Source organism: Camelus bactrianus, chromosome 3, assembly GCF_048773025.1.
Source record: "Camelus bactrianus isolate YW-2024 breed Bactrian camel chromosome 3, ASM4877302v1, whole genome shotgun sequence".
Lineage (NCBI taxonomy): Eukaryota > Metazoa > Chordata > Mammalia > Artiodactyla > Camelidae > Camelus > Camelus bactrianus.
Genome location: NC_133541.1, coordinates 43,158,157 through 43,172,413, shown reverse-complemented (window position 1 = coordinate 43,172,413; position 14,257 = coordinate 43,158,157). Strand labels below are relative to the sequence as shown.

Genomic DNA, 14,257 nt, shown 5'->3' with positions numbered 1-14,257 from the left:
GATTTTATAAGATGATCAAGCACGTAGAAAGAATTATTCATTAAAGTTGCAAAAACAAGTAAGTATTCCCTGCTCTCAAAATGTTTAACAAACCTAGAAGAATTAAAGACTGCAAAAACTATATACTAGGATTTTGGAAAAAGAACAGAGAAGAGCAGGCAGAAGGAGATGAGATTTGAGCACTTAGGATAAACAGTATTTTGGGTAGAAAACTGTAAAAATGCCATTTCAAAGGATAGGGATAATTTGAACAAAGTGACAGATGTGCAAATAAGACTTGTGGAGAGAAAATGGTGAAATCACAGAACATTCAAGTTTGAACTGAGATCTTTGGGAAGAGAATCAAGCTCAGGAAGGTCCAAATGCCAAGATGGTAGTTATTTTGGGGTGGAATTAAAGATGAGAGGTCAGTGTGTTCCTCAAAGTGTGATTCCTGGACCAGCAGTATCATTATCTGGAAGTGTGACAGAATCACACAATCTGACCCAGACCTTGACCCATAACTTAAACCAGAACCTGCATTTTAACAAGTTCACCAGATGATTCATACGCACATTAAAATTTGAGAAATACTGGTCTAGATTAATCTCTGTCCAAAATAAATATAACATAAGCCAAACATGCAATTTTAAATCTGTTGGTACTCACATTTAAAATAAGTAAAAAGATACATATGAAATTTTAATAATTTTTAATTTACTATAATATATCCAAACGATTATCATTTCAACATATAATCAATACATATTTTACACTGCTTCAGGTTTTAAATTCAAATTTTAGTTAATTAAAATTAAAGTCATTTCCTCAGCTGCACTAGCACATGTCAAGTGCTCAGTAGCCATGCCACAAATACCAGCTACTGCAGTGGACAGCACAGGTTTAGGCTAAGCAGCCTCTAGGGCTCAAGGACAACCAAGCGACACACCTGTCTCCCTACTCAAGGCTTTCTCCTTCAAAGGCTCACCAGTTCCCTGAGGGCAGGGTCCAAGCCCATCTTACTCCCCACTGCTTCCTCAGGGCACAGCAAGTTCCAGTGTTGAAAACATTTGTTGTTTAAATAAATGAATAACTGAATGGATAAATAGCTACTTACTGATAAAACTACTTTTAAAGCATCTCCAGCTCTACAGTTCTATGGCTCTAAATATTTATAAAATAATCCATATATGGGTGGCTTTCTATCCATTAAGTAGCCAAGAAATGTTAACTAACCTATGACTATATGCATTCTAACAGGTGCCAGATGTACACAACTAGAACTGCCCAACTCAAAACAAGAAAAAAAGTTGCTTGGAATTATTTTTTAAGTCTCTAATTTTAAACTAAGAAGAAATTTATAAAAACTATCAAAAGACTTTACCCTTTCCATTTTACTCATTCAGTACCTAAAATTAAAATAATTAGGCAAGTATTTGAAACATAAGCATTGGGCAAAAGTCTGACTAAATGTCAGACATATCTGTACTACTGATTAGGTACCTCAATATGAACCTAAAGTGTGTCCAAATGATTTTTGCTATGGTGTCTCTGCATCCTACTCCACCATCGCCCCAAAGGCTTGCAATATGCTTTGTGTGATCCCAAGACAGTCATCTTTCCTGGATGTTACTTTGGTTAGGCTACTTCTGACATCAGGCCTAGACCCTGCTAACACTCCAGCTGGCATCCTTATGCACACATTTTCTTCCTAGAATGCAGAGATCTTCATCTTCCCTTAAATTAAATGTCCTCCTGCAAACTATCTCATCTAACATCAAATACTTCACACATATCACAATTCACATTAGAAGTAAAGTAACATACTAACAAACCATTTCGCTAATTTTTCAGTTATAAGGTTCACAAGTCATTCTTTTTTATACTTGACACTATCAGTTAAGTCATACTATGATTTTTTTAAAGTTTTAAGCAATTTTAATGCCTTCTTGTCTTCATCAGAAAATCATCAAAGTAAGTGAATAATAAATACAAAGTTTTATACTTACCTATTGTGAATGACTTGTAATTCTGGAAGAAGTTGGTTTTTAAACCACTGATCAAAATCAACACTGTCAAACAGCTCATAAGCTGCTAATCCAACAGCATTATATACTAAGAAGAAGATTTAAGAAAAAAGATCTTAAATTTCAGATACTGGGCCAAATGCTAATTGTCCTTATGTAAGAAACTAAGCCTTAGGGACTACTTTAATATATGCAATATGTTAATAAAGGGAAATCTACAATATGTTAATCAGGGAAATTATTTAAATACATTTCATAAACATTCTAAGTTACCTTACTCTATGCTTTTCTTAAATACTCCTTAGAGCTTTCAAACAGAAAATTACATTCATATGAAAATATTCAAGTCAAATTACAAAAATTATAAAATAACATCTGCTTCCAAATAAGTACAATATTTTATGATATGGTCCCTCTTTCCAGACTCATCTTGCACCACAAGCCCTTAACCTCTCTGCTCCAATTAAACAAAAATATACCCAGTTCAAAACTTAACTGTGCTTGCTGCTCTTCCCTTTAAGCTTCTGTACATACTGCTTCTTCTGCCTGGAACCACACCCCTCCTCTTGTTAACTCTCACTTATCCTGTGCCCTCATATTATATTTCTTTAGGAGCCCTTCCCTGGGCACACTAAAACTACCTTGTGGTTTTCCAAGGACTACTTGATTACCACCTATTTTAATATTAATCAGCAGGTACTATGTTATAATCACCGTCTGCTTACTTGGTTATCTCTCCTACCAGACAGTTCTTTTATTTTAGGTACAGTTGTATCCCACCCCTCTCAGCATAAATTTGCCACAAAAGAGACATCACCTACTGAAAAAAAAAAAATCTATGTTTCTAAATCACTTTAGTTTAACATACCAGCATCTTTGATTAATAGTGCATTCATATCTTCCACATTAGTGGGCCCTGAAAAAATAAGCATCAGTAAATGTAAATGAAACATTAAAACATTAAAAAAAAATTAAAAACATACTTAAATGCAATTTGTTAGTTTCTCAATTCAGTTAAGTACAATATATTTTGTGACATTAAAAATACACGTAGGTATAAAGAGAAAGTTTAAGTTCTGTTATCATCACCATTAAAGAACATCAGCATTAGGTACAACGTGTAAAACCATATTGTAATTTTAAAAATCATTATAACATATTTGAAAATTGTCATATCAAGCAATATTATAGAAAATATATGCCAAATTGTTAACTACTGTATTATACCCTGATTATAAACGAAAATTCTTAAAAAGAATTTAAAAAAATGAATCTCACAATAGGAAAAAGAACAAGAATAGGCAATTAACATCAGAAGCTCTACCCATAACAAATAAACCAGGTTACGACAGTGTATCAAGGGTGACAAAAAAAAATGAGAAGTGTAAACAGAAAAATGAAAATCATTATGTAATGCGGAAACTTGAGAAAAAGAGCTGACAGTCTCTGCACTACTATCCAGAGAGGAGACTGCTATGGTTAAGACATGAAAAATCGTTTATTTGTATTTCCTTAGAATATTTCTATATTTAGTTATTTCTTTAGAATAGAAAGATTTCTATCAGTTTATCAAAGCATTTTTTTTGCTGTTAAATATGAATTCTTAAGCTCACTAGTCCAACAGCTAGATTAAGTACAGATGTACATAAGCAAATTGCTCTAAAACCAGAAAGAAAATAACTAAATTGTGAAATCACTGAAAACTTAACCACCACGGAGCAACTTACCAGTTTAACCCAACTAGCTTACTCACTTTCCTATAGCGGTTTAAAAAAATAAATAAATGGATGGGAGAAAATGGAAATAATGTTCTAAACTCAACAACAAAGTAACTTAAGCAGTATAAATATTACCAAATTTAAGAATCTGTAATCTTGCATTAAGAACTGTAAATAACGATACATTAGAAATCAATCCATATGAAAAATACAATTAACATTCAAATTATCTTTAAAAACGAACTCAGTAAAACTTGACAGATGGCTCATTTCTTCCCTAGGTTTATAATTTAAGCAGGAACACTCTATTAGGTTTTTGAGAGAACAAAAGCCTAAAAAGTGACTACTACAAACTAACTACTACAAACAAAATCAGGAGTCTCCTTCCCTACAGGACATGCTCTTGCTGACATTCCTTACATCACCATCTACTCAATCCTTGATCCCTTACAACGTGATTCCTACTCAAACCAATCAAATAATCTGTTGAAACAGATTATTCCGAAGATTCCACTGCCTTCTGCCTCGTCTAACACTGGACACTTCTGACAACATGCTCTTCTCCAGGATTCACCCCCATACTTTTCTACTTCTCTGCAACAGTATAGCTTCTTACCTGGTTTCTTACCTGGCTGTTTTGCAGGACATTCATCTCCTCATATCCCTAAAGGTGAAAGTTTCAGGTTCTACCCTTGACCCTGTTTTCTTCTCCCATGACTCCTTATACACTCACTCCAAAAGTAAAAGTCTATCTCCAACCACTACTAATAACTGTTTTCCCTCTCATTAAGACTCTAAACTTCAGAATCATCTTTGACAACTTTCCCTTGCCAAGCGCAGTCAGTTAATTGCCGAAAGTCAATCAAATAACAAACAGTTACTGAGTGTGCCAGGCCCTGGGAATAAGGTGTGAACAAAACAGAGGTGTTCACTGTCCCCTCCCTAAAATTTATAGTATAGCAGAATGGACAGAAGTGATAAACCCCTCTTAATAGTTAACTAATTAATTACTTGTGTACAAAATACAATGATCAAACACTAAAAATTTCACTTCATCATTCTCTCTTTAATCCATTACCTTCTTTCCATTCCCACTGCCACCAGTCAAACGTTAACATTTATTATTTTAACCTTTACTCCCCCTACTGCCCACAACATGCTCCAAATAAGCTATTTCCCCAACCAATATACTTAACTGCCCACTATTTTGCTTACACTGCTAGTGTGTTTACCACAGTAAAATCTGACTATCACATTCAAGGTCTATCTCACTTGTGAATTGCCCATTCTTGTTTTCTATCATGAAGGACACCTTTTTGAAAAAAAAAAGTACAGATTTGGTCTTTCTCAAATTCATGTCTATTACATGATCTAGGAAACAGTGCACTGCATGTAGTGGGCACTCACGGCATTTAACTGAACATTAACAGATAAATCAAAGTATCACAAAATATACCTCACCTTGAAGAGTTTGCATCATTTCTAGAAGTACAGGAGTAAGAGTCTGATTATATTCATGGAATATATCTATAAATAGTACTTCAGTGCAAGGCTGGAGGGGGAAAAAATTTCTAGTGAAAATTATTCACAGTACTGATTAATTCTACAATAAAGCAAAGAATACTCATTTTTAAAATCCTAAATCTCTGAATCTGTTCCCAATTCTTGACTTAAAAAAAAAAAGTAGATTACTGTTTTATGTAAACACAGTGGGAAAGAAAATCAAATTATAATAATTTAACTCATAACATGGAAAGTCTATTTCACTATTTCAATCTTTTGGCATCATGCATTCAAAAAGGTAAAACTGCAGACAGGAAATATTTACATTTTAAATAATTCTTTAAATTAAAAAAGCAGTCTGGAGCCACATTCATTTATAGATTCAGAACTATGAATAACTGACTGTCCAGGAATTAATATGTTAAAAAATTATGTTTTCTTAGCAATGACGTAAGTAACAATAGCAATTCATGAATTCAATTCACCAGACTGTAATATTTCTTTTAACAGACACAAACAGTAAAAGAAACCACAATACAGCCACATAAAAGAAATGATTCATTTTTGCTCTTAAAAATACTGAATCACTAGATGTTTAATAATATAAAGGAGAGTATAATTAAATTTGTAAGGTATTACACTTCATGTTTAAAAAGGAATCTTACGGATACACATACTGAAATGTACTGAAATGTATACAGATTAAATGATGTCAGATATTTAATTTAAATATCTCAGATATTTGCTTCAAAACAATCCAGGTGGGTGAGGGAGTACTTATACGAAACAAGACTAACCATGAGTTGATAACTGGTAAACTACGTTTTGGATACAGAAGAGTTCATGATATGATTCTATTTTTTTAATATGTCTGACATTTTCCATAAGAGAAAGTTTAAAAAACTTAAAAAGCAGTAAATTTTTAATAAAATTTCCAAAGAACTAATATTTTCTATGGAAGTTTATAAAACTAAATACAGTAGCACACATGCTTAGAAAAATAATGGCAAATTATGTAAATTATGTAAACACAAGCCTTCACAAAAAGAACAGTTCAAAGACCACATCTGATAAATCTTACTCAAATGCAGGCCGTATCAACAATGTGTATTTAAAAAGTGTTCTGTAACTAAAAGCAATGGGCTGATCTATGAGAATCATACTAGGGAGTACAAGAAAATAACATATCAAAAGAAGCTTTGTAATTACTGAAATACTTAGGAGGAAAAAAATCATTCTGGCCAAAAAAGACAGCTTTGACTTTCAAGAACATTTTGTATTCCTGCAATGACAATTATTTCCCAATCCATTTGCAAAATGAAGAAAAATTCATTTTGCAAACCTCCAATTTAAAAGTTTTTTTTTCAGATACAAATTCTCAATTTAATTAAGTGCTCCTCTCAAATACGGATTCTTGCAATCATAAATAATTTCCTATCTGCCTGGCTTAATGCTTGGAACCTTCAACAGAGTATCACTCTCTACTAAGAGTTATGGAAGTGTTAAGCTTTTCCCTAATCAAATTTTCTTTCAATCAATACTTACCCTCAAACTATATTTCCAAGAATCTCCTCCTGTTTCTTCCACTGCTGCAATTAAAAATGTGACAAATCATGCTCTCCACAAATGCAATAATGATGTTTCCAAAAATCCCAGTTTGCAAAACAAAGATTTTAAATAATATTGATAGAGCTGTGAATTGTTTTAAAATAACACTGAGCATAAATCCTTGGGAACACAAGGTCTTACACAGATTTTTTTTACTAAAAGCCACAAATCTTATCTGTGTATACCCCAGTCACCTATCAAGTGCTTAAGTCCATAAGCATTCTCACTTTCATTAAAAATTCTATAGGAAGGAAAGCTCAAAGTACTTGTCATTCCCAGGGTACCTGACAATAACTGATACACTATGCCTACAATCTTGAGAAACATTTCATACAATAATGATATTTTATAAGTTAAAATGATTAGTCATAGTTTCCATAAATTTCCTATATTTAAAGTAAAATATTCTCAGGACTTTCAAACTCTAGGGATTCAGTGTTTCATGTTATAGTACTTTATCACCACATTAAAAAAGTAATATGAAACATAACATTTTAGCTAAGAGAAAAAGCAAAAAAAAAAGATGCGTTATACAGTGCAGTTCTGTATTTTCTAAATGGACTAAAATACTTCTAAACAACAAAAAGAGATGGAAGGTAAGTCTCACAAAAATGTTTAAGGCATTCTAAAAATATTGGAAATAGACGTGTGTAACTACACAAAGGCACTCAGCCAAAGTTATGAGAAGAGGCTAAAATTTAGCCTATTCTCACAATGGCCCAAGTGACTCACACATGACACTTCATTCATAGACAGGTACTTTATCAGGTACACAAGTCCTCGCTTTTCCTTGGCAAAGGCCCTGATAGAGTTATCCTATCTACTACTTAAATTCAAACAGATAAAAAGATCTCCTGTAAAAAGTTTAATCATCAAAAAGTTAATTTTAAATTAAAATTTAAATAGGTAACCCATTCAGCAATTCAGAGATTTTATCTCCAACTTCTTTCTGAAGTAAAAATTTGTACAAATAAAATACAGAATGAATCAGAAAGTAGAAACTGACCTGATAATAGAGAAAGGCAGTTAATTTTATATTTTTGTTTTAAACTACATGATAAATTCATAACATCTAAAAAGTTTAAAAGGCATTTTTCTGGAAAAACTTTTACATACTTGAACAAGTCATTCATTTTCTGCTTATAAATATCTACTAATGGCTAACAAAGAAAGAATAATAATTTTATCACTAAAATAATTGATTTTTAAAAACCAAGATTCTCATGGAAAAAATATGAAAATGAATATATATTTGTATATATATGACTGAAATATTATGCTGTATACCAAAAACTTACACAACATTGTAAACGGACTATATGTCAATAAAAAAATAAATTAAAAATTTTAAACATTAAAATTAAAAACTCACAAGGTTCTAAGATCAAATGCTATATTAAAATGCAATATTATAATATCTATCATTCAAATAAATGATATCTATTGATGGAAGAAATGCCATGCAAAAACTGAAAAAATTATTCTTACTAAAGCCTTCTGGGTCTTCTTCCCACATTGTCAGTTCTTCTTCAGTTAATAGAAAATAATGAGAGACCAGCCTTCTACATATCTCTGTCAGAGTGGGATACGTGAAGAATGCCATCTTAATCTTATGAGCTTCAAGAGTTTCAGGGCTGCTATCTAGAAAAATAAAATTTCCAAGTTAACTGTACAAACATTCTATCTAAGTTAGATTATGTAACTCCAACAAACCTAGAAGTACACTCTTGGGGGGAAAGATACAGTGGTGTATAAATTTTCATTTTTATTACAGACAAATCTCAGAGAGGCTCTTGCCTTTATTCATACCATACACACCAGTCTTGCTTTTGTTTTACCACACTATAGCTTGTACATTTCCATGCTATACATATGATCCCACTGTTCTGAAGTGAGTAATGTGCATCTCTCTCTCTTACAAGACTTTCTCATTCATCTCAGTATACATGCACATAAATGAATTCCAAATTAACTATTGAACAATGCGAGTTTGAACTCTGCAGGTCCACTTACACTCATATTTTTTAATAGGAAATACTACAGCACTACATGCTCCATAGCTGGATGAATCCTCAGAAGAGAGGAACCCCAGATACAGAGGGCAAACTATAAATTACACGCAGATTAACCTCCATGTTGTCCGAGGGTCAACTCTAACACAACAATTTAACCTGTCTAGAGGCAACCCCACTTTACATAAAGTCAGAAAAAACTTTTAATTATACAAATAAATACAGGCTACAACATGAGCTGCAGTGGTTACTGCAGTACTTAATTCTTCAAGTCCCTAGGCTTCAACTGATATTACATTGTTATAAAAGACAGTTTACTAAACGCACAGTATGGTTTCTAAAGGCTGATATTTCCATATTAAAGACTCTAATCCTTTTTTCTATTTCATGTCCCAGCAACATTTTATTTTTCATACTCAAATAAATGGATTTCAAAAAAACTAAATAAAAACAGCAATTACTTCACACTTAGATTAAAATAGGGAAATGAAAAAAAAAATACTACCAGTAAATCACTTACCTTCAAAATTTTTGGATGGCTTATAAGCATAATTTTTTACAATCATCTTAATAAGATTCATGCACTGGACGATGAATCGTTCAAATGTAACACCTTCACCAACTTCCGTAAACACATAGCTTACAGAAAATTCCAGTGATCTCTGAATTAGAGGAGTAAATGAAAAGGGATGCTGATCCAAGAAGTCCAAAAGCTATAAAGAAAAAAAATTAAAATGTATTATCCCCAAATTCATATATGAATATAATCATTCATAGGTACATCTCATAACTTTGCTAGTAATCACTTAGAAAATTTTGAATCTTGGTGGGGAATCCATGTATGTGCAGTTTCACATGTAATATACTTCTTGGAGTATGCCATACAGTGTGGATTAAATCAGATTATATCTCATTACTTGAACTTTCTATTATTTCTAGTACAGGGTCCAAAATGAACTCACTTCATACTTAATCTGATAACAATGAATGAATGTGATACAAAAAGTTTAAGTGCACTAAAGATGGGCCTTTAAGAAAGTAATAAAGGCAAAGACTCAAAAAATTATCCTACATGAACTGTATTTCAGTGTATCAAACAGCTGATGAGGGAGGTTTCTTCTTCATAGAAGAATTCCAGCTAATCAATGCAAAAGGAGTAATAGAATCAGAATACCATTACTCTGTAACCCCTAATCAAACAACAGATCGAGACTGTGATCATCAACGGCTGCTAGAATCGATTGAAAAAGGCTGTTGAAAAACTTTACAGTGGATAGCTCACTCAGTAATCTTAGACAACCACACACTGTACATCTCCTGATGTGGTGCAATGGGAAATACAGAGCACTACCTATAAAGTATTCTTGCCAATGGCACTTTCCTTTAGAAAAAAAAGGCCTGAATGTGATCAAGCCTCCATATCTAACTACAAGTTTATAAGAAATATAGGAGGAAGAGAGGTATAGAAATAAAGAACATATTAAGTAACACATCAGGATATGGGCAGCCAAATCTATAACATGGATTTTTAACTGTGATAATGGCGTTAAAGATTGTGTTTCTTTTTAAATTCGTCATAACTCAAAAACATATATTAAAATATTTACAGATAATACTATATGATATCTGGGATTTGCTTTAAAACAAAGAAAAAGGAGAAGAGAGAGAAGTAGTATACAATTAAAACAAAACTGACCATGACCACACATTGATAACTGATGAAGCTGAGTGGTAACCTCAGAGGGATTCAAAGTTACTCATTTCTATTTGGAGGCACATTTAAAATGTTCACATTTTAAAGTCTTTAATAAAGTCATGGAGATCACAAATAAGAATTTCGTAAGTTAAATTGTATGTGAACATTGCACAGCCCCACTGACTAACCATATCATCTTATTTTACTTTGCTTTGTGTTTCTTGTTTTTAACTTAAAGACTCGAAGTCAATTTTATTTGGGTCTTGGAAGATTAGGTGGACTTTGGCTGTTGAGGCTATTTGGCACATAAGAGCTAGAAATGAAGACAAATGAAACTAAAGGTAACTGCTACCTAATCACAAAAATAAGAACAGCTCATTTCTACTCATTTGCTCCCCTCCCAGGGAACAAACAGCCTCAACCCTATGATGAACCTTCAATGAAAAGGGGAAAATAAGCTACAGATTTAGTTACTGCCACTTGTCTTCAGATATTTATTTTAGGACAATGCAGTCCTCTAACCAGGTCTTCCTGATTGCTATAACCCAATTCTTTACACTTTTCCCAAGTCCCAAGCCCAAAATTTCATAAAAATTAATATTTTTAAAAATTTAATTTTATCAGAAATATATACATATTGCCTAGCACAATGCATCCATAAAATTCTACTCAAAAGGCATTTGATATTAATGCTGATAATGTGTCATGAATATACCGACTTCCTGATATTATCTACTGGGGCATCTTATCTATGTCCTGCTGAGCTGCACTGGTATCTTCTTTATCTCTGCTTTTTCCAGTGGATTTGAGAATAACGAGCCTTAGAGGAATCAACTTCTCTAGTATTTATTAGGATTTATTTTTTTACATCAAGGTGACTTACACACTGTGACATATGGTTATTATATGCCTTCTAAAGGCTTCAAGATACAAAGGAGTTTTTTTAGCTTTCCTAAAAACAATCAGAAATTAAGTTACTTTTACAGTAAGGTGAAAATGCATGCTTTAAAAAAAATCATTTTCCTTACTAAATTTGAGTCTATGTATTTCATTTAAGAAAACATACTTATGATCAAAAGAAAACTTACCACTTTAGTGAAAAGAATGATGGTCTTTTCCAGTCTATCTCTACATACATTATCTGTACCTATATTTCTACCTGTTACAAATACATTTTAAATATTAGTACAAGTTTTTAATAGTCTATAAATTCACAACCAAGACAAAGATAAAACTTTTTACAAAAATACTGTCAAATATATTTTAAAATATTTTCATTATTAATTCATTAGTATGTATTCCCAACTCTGAACAAATAAACCATAAAAATTAAGTTTTGAAAAAGCAATACCCAGACTTGCACACAGTAACCTTCATTGCAACATTTCACAAAATTAATCCTAAAGTACAAACTGCGCCCATTTTAAAGTAAAAGGGTAGCAATTCTCAAAATCCAAATTAGTCACACTTGAAATACTTTTCAAGCAATGTAAATAAAAAGAAAGTATTCAAAGATTAATGCACTCATTATTTTTCCTGTCTTCTAACAATTTTCTTCTGATAATTTCCCTGGCATAATTAATTTTTGCATATTCAGAATAATGTCCATCAGCCCATTAACTATCCTGCCCTCTAATCATACTCTTTATAATCTGTCTCATCATTTACCTCATTCTTCTCTCCTGGAAGAACTTCTATTCTTCCTTCTGCCTCCCCCATGGGGATGACAAGAGAAAAATGCCCATTTTTAGAAAAATAAACTACATTATATGAGCTATCTTACTCATCTTTGCGTGCACAGTACCCAAAACAGTGCCTGGCAGTGTACTCAACAATGTTTTTACTAAACTGAAAATGACTGTCATAAAACAATTAGCAACTTCCTGAAAGTGAGTAAGTGAAGATATTTTCTCAGGGTAGAAAGTCCCCAAATAAACTCGCACATAAAAGCACATGCATACAGGATAGACACACATTTGTATGCGAGCATGCATGCATGTACATGTATCCTGTGTGCGTATGTATGTCCATCCTGAGTAAAGGTGCTTACAATCAAAGGGAAGACAGACCATCAGTATAGTACAGCACAAATGCAAATGCTAAATTCTCTTGTGTACGGTAGCAGACCAGAAAGAGTCCTAAAGGTAAGTCCGTGAAGGTTAATGAACAAGAATTTACAAAGTGAAAGTACCATTTAAGGACATTTATCTCAAACATATACATATAATGTACTAAAAGAAACCGAATCAATAAGAAGTCTAAACAGCATTTGGCAAAGGATCTATACTTAATGAATATTAGCTAAACATAAGACTATTGTGGATGTCTGCATGGAACAACAGCTGTAGCTGTAGAAATGTAGCAGAAGGAATGAATACAAAATAGATTAAAAAAAAAAAGTTTCCTCAATACTTGGGACAAGACAGGTATATGAAGACAAAGCTAAGCTTTCAATTTCAGAGAATTATTTACCAAGATACAAGATTTTTAGCCTCTCTCTAGATTTGCAAGGGCTGAGCAAAAGCTACTAATAAATAAGGATTCTACAGTAAAACCTACTGTCATGGAAGTACTTACTGCATTCCAGAAACTGTTTTAGACGTTCAAATATTCCATGTAAAAAGCCCTAGAAAAGAATATTTTTGAAGAGTCTCAATTTATTCTCTTATAAGTATTTACCTTACACTTTTCCAGGGAAACCAAAAACATATCTATCACATATTAAAAAGTTAAAATTAGATAAAGTAAAAATCATTCTACCATTATAAACAACATGAGAAAAAACTATAGTATTTCATCTCAATATTTCATTTCAGTTACCTAAATCACTTCACAATAAATAAAAAATTATTTATTAAGCATTCTATTTCACTAAACAGTCTCTATTCTTACTATTTTACTGTGTGTCTATCATCTGTCTCCTCCCACTAAACTGTAAGATCCTAGAGAGTGGGGGTCATAACTCAGTGGTAGAGCATGTGCCTAGCATGCATGAGTTCCAGGGTTCAATGCCCAGTACCTCCATTAACACACACACACACACACACACACACACACACACACACACACACACATTAACACACACATGCATGAAAAAGAAAATTTCTGTAAACTGCCTAAACAAGAATACAAATAAATAAAAGAATATTTTTTTTAAAAAATCCTTAAGAAAACTTTGCTTTGTTTTTTGCTCTATTCCAGAATCTAGGAATGATATTTAGCAATAGTAAGTACGCATAATATGAATATATGGTAACAACTGTTTAAAGCAGAGATTCTCAATCTCAAGTATTAAATACAAGAGCCTTCAGATACCAAAGGAGGTAACAATCACCATTTGCCATGTGGTCCAACAGACTTTTCTTTCTTTTTTCTTTTCTTTCTTCCTTCCTTTCTTTCTTTCCTTTCTTTATTTATTTAGGTGGGAGGTAATTAGGTTTTTATCTATTTATCTTTAATGGAGGTACTGGGGACTGAACCCAGGACCTCATGCATGCTAGGCAAGCATTCTGTCCCTGAGCTATACTCTCCCCTATTTTTTAAAATATATTTTAAGACATGTCATGAACACTTTACAGAAATAAATATAAAGGGGTACTGAAAAAAACTTCATTACAATTTTTAAGAATTTAAACATCACAGACCCTTTTTTATCAATAAATTTTGGTGTATAATATCATAAAAGACAACCCATGTCCTTTTAGCAAATGAGAT

General features: G+C 32.4%; 1 protein-coding gene across 3 annotated transcripts in view; it reads right to left on the bottom strand.

Annotated features, from left to right (window-relative positions):
* The window catches only part of IPO11 (importin 11), a 177,358-nt gene that overhangs the window by 109,175 nt on the left and 53,926 nt on the right, over positions 1-14,257 (bottom strand). For all 3 annotated transcript variants that reach the window (XM_045525079.2, XM_045525080.2, XM_010966247.3), the window contains exons 8-15: positions 13,121-13,169; positions 11,632-11,702; positions 9,368-9,560; positions 8,324-8,476; positions 6,773-6,816; positions 5,186-5,276; positions 2,875-2,922; positions 1,989-2,094 (exon numbers count right to left, since the gene is read on the bottom strand). In XM_045525079.2, coding sequence (XP_045381035.1) covers positions 1,989-2,094; positions 2,875-2,922; positions 5,186-5,276; positions 6,773-6,816; positions 8,324-8,476; positions 9,368-9,560; positions 11,632-11,702; positions 13,121-13,169 — 755 coding nt within the window. The remainder of the gene's footprint in view (positions 1-1,988; positions 2,095-2,874; positions 2,923-5,185; positions 5,277-6,772; positions 6,817-8,323; positions 8,477-9,367; positions 9,561-11,631; positions 11,703-13,120; positions 13,170-14,257) is intronic.